Source organism: Pygoscelis adeliae, unplaced genomic scaffold (assembly GCF_000699105.1).
Source record: "Pygoscelis adeliae isolate BGI_AS28 unplaced genomic scaffold, ASM69910v1 Scaffold318, whole genome shotgun sequence".
NCBI lineage: Eukaryota > Metazoa > Chordata > Aves > Sphenisciformes > Spheniscidae > Pygoscelis > Pygoscelis adeliae.
Genome location: NW_008825430.1, coordinates 2,131,949 through 2,142,485, shown reverse-complemented (window position 1 = coordinate 2,142,485; position 10,537 = coordinate 2,131,949). Strand labels below are relative to the sequence as shown.

At 40.3% G+C, this 10,537-nt stretch overlaps 1 protein-coding gene across 3 annotated transcripts in view; it reads left to right on the top strand.

Moving 5' to 3' along the window:
- Positions 1–10,537, top strand: part of PDE8A (phosphodiesterase 8A) — a 158,368-nt gene that overhangs the window by 142,293 nt on the left and 5,538 nt on the right. For all 3 annotated transcript variants that reach the window (XM_009330918.1, XM_009330917.1, XM_009330916.1), the window contains exons 15-19: positions 1,487–1,535; positions 1,797–1,932; positions 4,675–4,873; positions 7,658–7,875; positions 8,733–8,865. In XM_009330918.1, coding sequence (XP_009329193.1) covers positions 1,487–1,535; positions 1,797–1,932; positions 4,675–4,873; positions 7,658–7,875; positions 8,733–8,865 — 735 coding nt within the window. The remainder of the gene's footprint in view (positions 1–1,486; positions 1,536–1,796; positions 1,933–4,674; positions 4,874–7,657; positions 7,876–8,732; positions 8,866–10,537) is intronic.

Here is a 10,537-nt window from a genome sequence, read left to right as displayed (position 1 = left end):
TAAACTCAACTGTTTTCTCCTTTTTGTGGATTGCTGATTCTTACATAACATTTGTATTCTGATTGTATTCAGTCCATGGTCCCAGAGTATGTAGGTAACAATATTGCAAAATATGAAATCCTTACTAAAAATAAACAAAGGCTATTTTATGGAGCGATAAAAAAGCTGAGAAAATCCACTTCAGAGCATGAGGGTATATGGTATAGTATGAGTTTTAAAATGATCTGGGAGAAGCATTTTTCCAGCAAAGGGTCTGTTGAAAACAGAATCATATTATTCCATTTCATGTTCAGAAGTTATGTCTGAGTAGGGGAACAAATAGTAGGTTATTGGATTTGAACTCTCAAGCAGAATTCATGATGGGAAGGGCATTTGGAGTTCAAAGATGGATTTGCCAGATACGATTACACTTGCTATTTCAACTTTTAAAAAACTGATTTTTGATTCTAAATGATAGACAGCATCTGGTGTCCTAAATATTCGTGTCATAGCAGTGCTATTGAAGAGTCACTGAGCCAGTTATAGGAGTAGTACTCCCTTTCCTTTTAAATCACAAAACTCCAGACTAATTTACTTACAAATGTGAAAATAAAAATGAGATATAATGATTCTTTTAAGTGCAGACATTGCATGTTCAGATATAGCATCCACATTTCCTTCTGCTATACTTCGGGTGCATAACATTGTTAGTAAGGTGTATTCAGAAAGATTTTTTTTTTTAATAACTGCTTTTTTACATCATGGGCTAAACATTAATGTGCAGTAACTAACAGGTGTATACATCAAAAGAGCAAGCAGGATTTGGGCCACAGCATTTAAAATTATGAACTGAAAAGTAAATATTAAATATATCATTCTGTTAGTTTTAATCCTTCATCTCAGTTTGCACGTATAGGCATCATGCCAGAATTAAGCCTAGGAGGCATTGAATTGGAGAATAAACAAGCATACGTTCTTCTCTGATAGAAGGGAAGCCTCAGAGTAATGTGTTGCTCTGCAATCCCAGCAACAAATCGCGAGATTCTTACGCTGCTGAGGTGACCTGATCTGCCAATACCAGGGGGAGGAGAGCAGAAGCATGTCTCCATCCATCCCCTCCCACCATCCACCTTTGCTTGTTGATGGGAAGTATGTGGACATACCATGTCTGGTTTGTGGCACACATCCAGAACCTCTGTGTGTGTTGTCCAGACAAAGGTGGATGTGAGGCTGTAATTCCAGACCTCCATCTGCACCTGAGAAATTTGAGTTTTTACCTATCTGAGTTCATATTGTATCCCATATCTTGCAGTTTCTCGTCCGTTATGAACTATATGTAAAACAGGCAAATCTTAACAGTACATACAAATAAGGGAGAGGCAGCTTGGACAACTGTGGCAGGTTGCAGTCAGGTTTCTGTAAAGTCATTGTGCTACCATTTGGTGTCATCATCTTACAGACCTTTTGTACAATACCCTGCATTTAACTCTCAACTTTTATTGAACAGGATGGTTTACGAAGATTATCAGGGAACGAATACATATTGTCAGCAAAACGTAAGTTTTAATTTGGCGGTTACTGAGATATTAAAACATGTTGACAAATTTGAGAAACAGGGGAAATGTGATCAGATGTTCTTTTTTATAAGCATTGTTTGGTTTTGTTTTATTTTTATTTGTAAGCATTGTTCTGCAGCATTACTGAGCTTTATAGAAATGAGAGTTGCCAGGCATTACTACAGAAAAGAAAACATGTACATTGAGTAAAAGTGTATCTCGGGGTTATTAATAATGATCTGCAAATATATTCCTCAACAGAAACTCATCAGGTCGCTGGCAGTTTGATCTCTCCAATCTCCCTCAATGACATACCCCCACGGATAACACAGGCAATGGAAAATGAAGAACACTGGGATTTTGATATCTTTGAACTTGAGGCTGCCACCCATAAAAGGTCAGTAAACTCAAGAGCTCTAAATTGAAGTTGCTGAAAACTGACTTAAATGTCATCCTGTAATCAGCTCTTTAATTTCTCTACCTGTTCTTTTAAAATGGAATTACTTTTATTTTCAAAGTCAAATGTTTGAAATTTTCTCATTGTCATATCTAGTTGTGTATGAACCCATTAAATATCTTCTGTTTCATCATACACTATTTCCTGCAGGTTCCCAGTGCATGTAAGTGAAGATTATATATCTTTGATACGGTATATCAACAAAAGAACATAATTTTAAAAGCCTTCCTTTTCTGTTCTCAGCCACAGAAAAGTTCTACAAATCAAATTGTTGTCTTGTGGGGATTCAAATTCAAATTATGGCCAACTACACACAGAGTCAACATGCTGGTCTTAATTTGATCTGTTGATACAGATCATGTTTTATTTTCTCTCCATGTAATTGGGTAATTTTTATTCCTAAACAGTTCAAATACAGCTTTTCAGCAGAATTCCCATTGCCTTTCTCTGGAATTAGAGGAAGGTCTTTATTCTAAAATCTTGGCAGGCTACATTTTATGTATAAGATTAACTGAAAAATATTTACTGATAAAAAGTAGGGCATACCAATTTCCATCACAGAAGCTTTCGAAAGCAGATCAGCAGTTTTGATAGACTGTACTTCATTAGTAGCAAATGCTCCCACTAAGACTGTAGATTGATCTGTCTGTTTAAATCCTTGTTTTTATTTTCTGATACCTATCAAAAGTTCTCCTTTGGGTCTATTTTCATGTATCATGCTTTGTCTTAGCTTAAAGCTTCTATGAGACACTAATTTGGAGGCTAGATCCTGCAATGAATTGACTATCTTAAACCCTTGTCAAAATCCCAGCTCCGTAAGAGCTTTGAAAGGTCTTCGAAAGCAATGTCTAATAAAGATATCAGGCATTTAGTTAACAAGTATGCACTTCATTTTTAGACCATGGTTTTAGGAGCCAAAAAAAGTGGGGGGAAAAAAAAATCAGGTTTTTATTCTTCTTTAAAGTGATTTTATTGTAAGTGAAGAAATTTACATCCAGTTACGTTAGCGGGTTTTTTTGCTTTGCTACATTTCCATTTCTAATGAAGTGCTATAGGAACAGTAATGTAAAGAAAAAGTCAAAATGTAGTCAGTCTGTGTGATTTACAACATTTAATACGCACACTGCAGTAACTTAAGAATTAATTATCCCAGCCAACATGCATGAGATCACCAGATAGCCAACATGCATGAGATCACCAGATAGGTTTCTCTGCTCTTACTGATTTAGAGACACCACAGAGGGACAAAGGAGGTACTTTGTTGCCTGTCCTCTTATTAAAGGTATTACAATTACGATTGCTTCCTGCTGTGTTTAGATAAAGGCAATTCATTTATTAAGAGAATTAAAGTGATCTTCAATGAATCACAAGTATGAATACGTTATTAGTATTGTCTTCAAGTCCAAGCAGACATATGGTAGTAAAGCCAAGATAATTCATTAAATCTAAGCTTTAGTGCATTACAGTTCAGTGACACAGAAACCTGGAGAGACCTTTGTCTGACAGTGCTACGTCGGGGGATTAAGGGATATTTAACTTCAGTATATTATGATTCTAGTATATGACAGAGTACTGTTGAGTGTTTTTGCCGAAAGATGTACATCCAACTCTAAATGCCGTCAGCAACTCTAAATGACCTCACCTCACCTGTCAGGTGCAGCTAAAAATCAGAGTGCGTGATGCATCTGGAATCAAGCAGCAAAGTGGGATGCTGAAATAAGGGTTTAAGATCTATTTTTAAGAATCCACATTTGAAAATATTTACCGCTATGCCTGTTCTTCTTAAGCAAAAAATGTATTGGACAAGAAAACAGCGATATTAACTGGGTTCGAAAAAAGGCTAGTGGACTAAAACTTGATTTTTTTTTTTTTTTCATTTGCTCTATTAAACATATTGCACCTTCACAGCTTTCAGGTTAGAAATATTCTGTATTGCTGTTCTGATCTGCATTCACCTGCCAGTCATCTGGGTTTAAATTGTGCAGTTTGGCCTGGGAGAGGCGAGAGTACTGGAATACGGTGATGTTGGCTATTTTTGGAGACAGCTCTCCGACTGGGTTAGCCTGAAGGTTCATCTGGCCCTTACAGTCTTCTAGAAATGGCATACTCTGGCCTGGTCATTTGCTTCCAGAATACCTCCATCTCTCATCCTCTATTGCATGCAAACTCTATCAGCAATAGAAGCCTGTAAGGGTGGGCGTAAAAGAAATGGAGCAGATCTGCAGTGCGGAAAGAACAGTGATTGCAGCATTGTATAGTATAGATATACTTAATCTAACTGTAAATAAGCTAGTTTAGGAATCTGTGGCAGAAGCAAGATTACCTCCCTCCTCTCATGCGCAGAGTTTAGTACTTGCTAATTTATCTCATTTTGACTGCAGTCTACATTTACCCAACATAGACTCCCTGAGCTCCAAAATACTGCTACATGTAGTACAGCAGCAATATAGAGCCTTTTTAACATTGCTGGAACTGTGAGGAACTGGCATGATTCTGAGAGTGTGCATGTGGTGAGTAGGCAGAACATTTCTACAGGTCTGGATTGTAATTCTGTAAGAAGCCCTTATACCTAATCTGACATGTCATTGGTTAAAAATGCTGTATAGATTCATGCTATTTATGCTATGCAATATTCTTTCAACCTCATTTGTTTTAAAACTTCGTGTTTATTTTTCTCCACAGGCCTTTGGTTTATCTGGGTCTCAAAATATTTGCTCGCTTTGGAATCTGTGAATTCCTAAACTGTTCAGAATCAACTCTGAGGTCGTGGTTACAAGTTATTGAAGCTAACTACCATTCCTCCAACTCCTACCACAATTCTACTCATTCAGCAGATGTACTACATGCCACTGCTTATTTCTTGTCTAAAGAAAGAGTAAAGGTGAGTCCACATTTATAAGAAACAGTGTAGGTGGGAAGTACAGGTGTGATCAAAGGAAGATCTCTCAAAAAAAGATGCCAAGAGCCAAATGTTTACCTAGTGCCAACCAGTTTGGTAGCTCTGAGGTCAAAGAACTGGGCTGCTTTACATGAGTTCTAGGATCTCTCTTATAGTGTATGGGGAAGGATGGATGCTAATATTATGGGAACTGAGCTATTCTTGATGGGAGAATACAGAAACCTCCTTTTAAAACAGAACTTCTTCGTATAGTTAAACATTCTCAGATAGGTGAGCTAATGACACAATTATTTTTGTGACGGTACATGTCAAATACAGAGTTAATGTAATAAATCACTATCTGTTATGCCTTGTGATGGTCATTTTGCAGAAGACTCCCAGGACAATATAGGCCATAAAATAGGTTTAATGCTTCCAAAGCTATATCACCCACTGGACAAGATGCCCTGAGGCTTAAAGAAACTGCACTGGAGGAGAGTATTGAAAAAAAATTACTTGTCAAAGTTCCTTGTACCATAACACCCACTGGTGTATTAGAGCCACTGTCGACCAGAATAAATCAGAGCAACCTCAGTTCTCACATGCCCAGAGGGCAGACTGGAGAAGGGGAATTGAAACAGCGCTTGCATGTGTATGCAGTGGAGTGGCAGTACGTATTTCTGAATTGCATTTTTGGATAGAAATTCCTACCCCAAATTGGCCTGCCTAAGGATAGTGCTAGTGATGGGCACCTGGCTGAGACATTTGTGACTGTAAACAAGCTTCTGACAGCTCATTAAAACTGTAGTAAGTCCCTTAACATGGAGCTGCAGCTCATTAGTGTGCTCTCCAGAGGCTGACTTACAAATACTATGTGCCAAGTGGGAACAGAACTTCACTGGATATTTTCAGCCCCTGATTTGCCAGAGGTTTAGCTGGTCTTCCCAAGAATATCTATGAAAAACAGACAAGATCTGGACTCATTTCAATGCCACAGAAGCATGACTGCCTCCTCCTTTTCCAGAATGTTATTTCCATTCCTCTGTAGGCATAGGAAGAGGAAAAAATGTTGCAGCAGGAGCAGAATCAAAGTTCAAAATTCTCTCTTTATCTTCTCAAAGTTACAGCCCAGCTGCTTTTGTGTTGTCCAGAGTTCAACTTAACCTAAATACAGTAAGGCCAGATTCTGCCACTCAAATTCGCACTGAGAAGATTTTTTTTCAGTAAATTGAACTCGGTTCTTGCCTGGAAAAATTTTCTGGCTCCCAAATTGAAGCAGTATTCTCAGAATCATTTCCACTTCTGTGCCACAGGAGTTAAGATGACAAAGTTAGAATCCTTGACCTGAAGTTGGGGGTAAAGGTGCTGTAAATCCCTGTGAAGTTTGTTATGTCAGACTCAGGAAATAAGCATCAGATACACTGCTGTGGTCCTACAGGTCAAGTATTTTCCAGTTTCTGACCACTTCCCATCTGCACAGGTCTTTCTCAGCCAGACTGAGCACTGGTCAGTGCGTCCTCTGAGGAGAGCCTGTTCTAAAAAATTTCTCTCTCCTAACTTCATACCGCAAAAATAGAATCCCATGGGCAGCAGCTGAAAGAAAGGAAGAACACAACAGATAGTATTTCAGACAATGCTAACTATGAACCTAGAGTAGAAATAATTCTTTGCCTTTTCTTGTTCTCCACAAGACCCTCTTGACAGTCCTCAATGAATAATATCCTAGCTCCATCAAAATCAAGTCACTGCATTAATTTCAGGAGGTGTAAAGTAGGGTAGGGATTGTCTGTTCACCTACCGAGTCTAACCATTCTGAATGGTACTGTCAAAGCCAGTAGAGAATTTGGACCTTAAATTCAAGCTAATTGGAATGGAAATTATCTGCCCTGCTCCCAGATTCAACTGGGAACATTTCTGCTCTTGTGTCTCTTTCATTTTATTAAAATTTTTAACATAATAGTTTTGTATCTGTGATCCTTCACAAAAAGCCAGCATAAAGGCTAGTTTCCAAATATATACAATCTATTTCTGAGATGCTTGGTTCTTTTTCTTCTTTGTGCTATTAATACAGTATTAAAACTTAAGTATAAAACCTTGAAAGTCACATAGTTTTGTATATCATTATAGGTTAGATATAATTAGACATAAGCAATGACCAATGTAAGTAGATATAAAGCGTGGAGTGCAGCTCGCTAGGAGAATCAGAATCAGATACAGAAAGTATGTGTGTCATGTAATTTTTCCATGGATGTAAACCATCAAGTATTCTTCGTAGAATTCATATGAGCTGTAGCCCCAGGACACTGTTCTTCTAGAACTGGATATATGGGAAACATTCCTTAGAAATTGTAAACCTAGCCAGCACGTAAGTGGAATGTGATGAGGACACATTAAGTTTCCAAAAGAAATGAAGGGGTCTGGTGGAAATAGACTATTTTTTAGCAGTATTGGTCTTTTTTCCAAGCCAAACACCCTAACTCCAAGTGAAGGTGGGTTCTGTGTTGTTAGAAAACACAAACTAATTTATTACTTTGCATTTTTTTAATTTGATGTGCTTTGTCAAAGGTGTGGCTAAGGTAAAATTCAAGAGGCACAAAATGGCCCAAAAAGTCATGCAGTGTTCAGTGAAGCTTATAATGAATTTTCCATTGCTCTGTCTAGAACATCTGACCCTTACTGATCTGCAGAGTTCTGGCTTTTATTCCTCAGCAACTTGGCTTAATCCTATGGACAGAGTAGGGTTTCTAATGAGTCTGCCAGGAAGACTAAGCATCCTTCTATTTTCAGCAAACTTTGGATCCGATTGATGAGGTTGCTGCACTCATTGCTGCCACAGTCCATGACGTGGATCACCCAGGAAGAACAAATTCTTTCCTGTGCAATGCTGGCAGTGAGCTAGCGATTCTCTACAATGACACCGCAGTGCTGGAGAGCCATCATGCTGCCCTGGCTTTCCAGCTCACCACCCGGGATGACAAATGCAATATATTTAAAAACATGGAGAGGTAAGCTTAAAACCCAGGTTCCTTGTCTGCCCACTAACATCTCTCACTTTCTTCTGTGTAACGTAAGATAATGCAAACAAGCATCCTAGAGGAGGGCAGTGCCTTGTGGATAACTGTCCGTAGACCTTGTGGAAGTTTGCTTCTAAAACAGTAGAGTGCTTCTGCCTGTCCTGCACAGACTTAGGAGTAATCCCATGGTTTCAGTTCCTCCTGAGGCACAGGAGGCGCCTTAAACAGGCGGACCCTGTTTAAGGAACTTAGTGTAAATCCTAATGTTAGCAAGTCTAGAAGAATCATTTTGTACCACTGGATGTAGAGGACAAGCTATGGCCGAGTGGGTAGATGTTTGCTGGGTAGAACAAGGATAGAAAGAGTCACAGAGCATCAGTCAAGAAATTAAATGCCTTGGTGCAATGGGAAGGATAGCGAAGGACCTGTTGTTCTTCTTCCAGCCCTAGAAAGGCATTTAGGGTGAGGATGTGACCATTGCCTTGGCCCTCTCAAGGTACAGCAGAAAAGTATTGCTGAAAACTTGGCTGGAGCATGAACCGCTGCTGAGTGTCTGTGCTAAAAGCCTTGGGAACATGCCGGTGTGGCGTGTCCTGGCAGCCCTCCTGCGTAGCTGGTGCCTTTGCTTCTGCCCAGCTCTTGCACTGTTTCATAGCACATATGTCTCTGCACACCAAAGGGTACTTCATCCAGCATAGATGCAGCTGCCCAAGCCTTTATTACTGTTCTTTCTTCCCCCAGTACCTCTCTTCAACGGAAATGGTCTGTAGCATTTTTGTTAGACTTGTTTTAGCAAGCAGCCCTTTGTGAACCAGCCAGCATTCTTAATTGTTTCCTTCTTTAAACAGGAATGAGTATCGAACCCTTCGCCAAGCCATTATTGACATGGTCTTAGCAACAGAAATGACAAAGCACTTTGAGCATGTCAACAAGTTTGTCAACAGCATTAATAAACCCTTGGCAGCGCTAGAAGAAAATGGGGTAAGCGACACTGCAAGTCCTCCTTAAGATGACTAGGCAGGGACTGGGAACCCTTGGCAGTAGGAAATCCCCACGTGGTATTCTGAGAAAGTTCATCAGAAACGTGGAGAAAGAGAGACTAGAAATGTGTCTTTCACCTCTGGGTTTGAATGCCCTTCTGCTTAACGTGGTCGTCACACATTTTGAGGGTGAGTGGGACTCACTTGGTTCCTATTAATATTGCAGTGCTATGATGTTGTACTTGGAACCAGAAACTTGGGCTGTATATTTTCCTGTTAAATATGCCGTTTTGATTAACCCAGTCACTCCCATGGAGAGAGTGCTAGTGGCAAGACTTGGCATTGTTGTTGGCCACTTCTGCAAAGGAGCCAAGATTTGCCTCAGAACAGAAGCTGAACTATTCCCTCACTCACAGCGGGAACCACTGGTGGTGCAGCATAGGGGCAGGTATATTGACTCCCATATGGCGCATTCCCTGGAAATGAGGGCCCTCAGCCTTCAGCGCTGCCTGGCAGCATTCACGGGTTTTCTGTCTACTTTCTTTTTTAATTTTTAAAATAGATGATGGTGGCATTATGTATCATATAGACATAATCGATAGCCATCTGGAACCCCATGGACACAATGAAATTGCCTGTTAAGAACTCATTCTGAAAAACCACACCAGTTTCAATAACAGCTTCAACGAGCAGTTTTGTTGCCAGTAGGAGCAGTGTATAATTTTGTTGGAATGATTTTTTGCAAAGAGAAGACTTTCAGAAATGGTTATAATAAAGTTTGCATCGGTGGCAACATCCTGTAGGAGTTGTAATGGTTTTCTGTGTTTTCTTACCATGTTTTTTAGAAAGCCACATTTACGACTGTTGTGTGTAATGGGGGAGGGCAGTCTTTGTATTATCTGAAGGTGGGAGAGGAACAGGTCTTGTTCCTTCACCCATTGGAAGCAGACTGGAGCTTAATTGGAGGAGAGTACCTTTGTCCACAGGCGTATATGCTAGAATTAGCTTTGTTCTTGGCACCCAGTGATGCTAATGAGAACTATGTGACTGTGAAGCCAAAGTCCCAGTAGGATACTCGTTTTACTGACTAAACTAGGAGAAAGGCTGTTAAGCCCTCAGTTGGACAGCCTCTCTGGGTGAGCGTAGCAGCATTCAGCGTAGGAGGGGAAGAGACGTGGAGGAGAACGAGGGAGCTGCTGCTGCTGGGTGTAGTGCACCCGCACCAGCTGACCTTGTGGAGTGCCTCACTCTCTAGGGCACCTGGTCCTGCTGGAGGGCTCTGTACCTGCCTGGCTCGGTGTGCAGAGCCCCTCTTCCCAGCCTGAAGAACTGGGATGCAGCAGTTTTCCAAGCAGCAGCATCCATCCAAAGAGACAAACTCCTCTTCTTGCCTGTTATGGAGAGCTGAATAGCTGTTGCTGCTGAAGAACGGGGCTTGGACCTGTACAGTCGGACAGTAAAAACAAATACAGTGACATACAGAAATCAAACAAAAGTTTAATTCGGCCCTTGAGCCCCAGGGACTGCAGGGAAATAGTCTGCCCCACAAGGCATTTGCAATTCACAGCAAATTCTGCCTAAGGATGGGAAGAAAGACAGAGGCTATATAATTTTTATTGAAAACAAGAAGCAAAATCTTTCCCTTCTTTTGGATGGGAGTTTCTCAGTTCAGC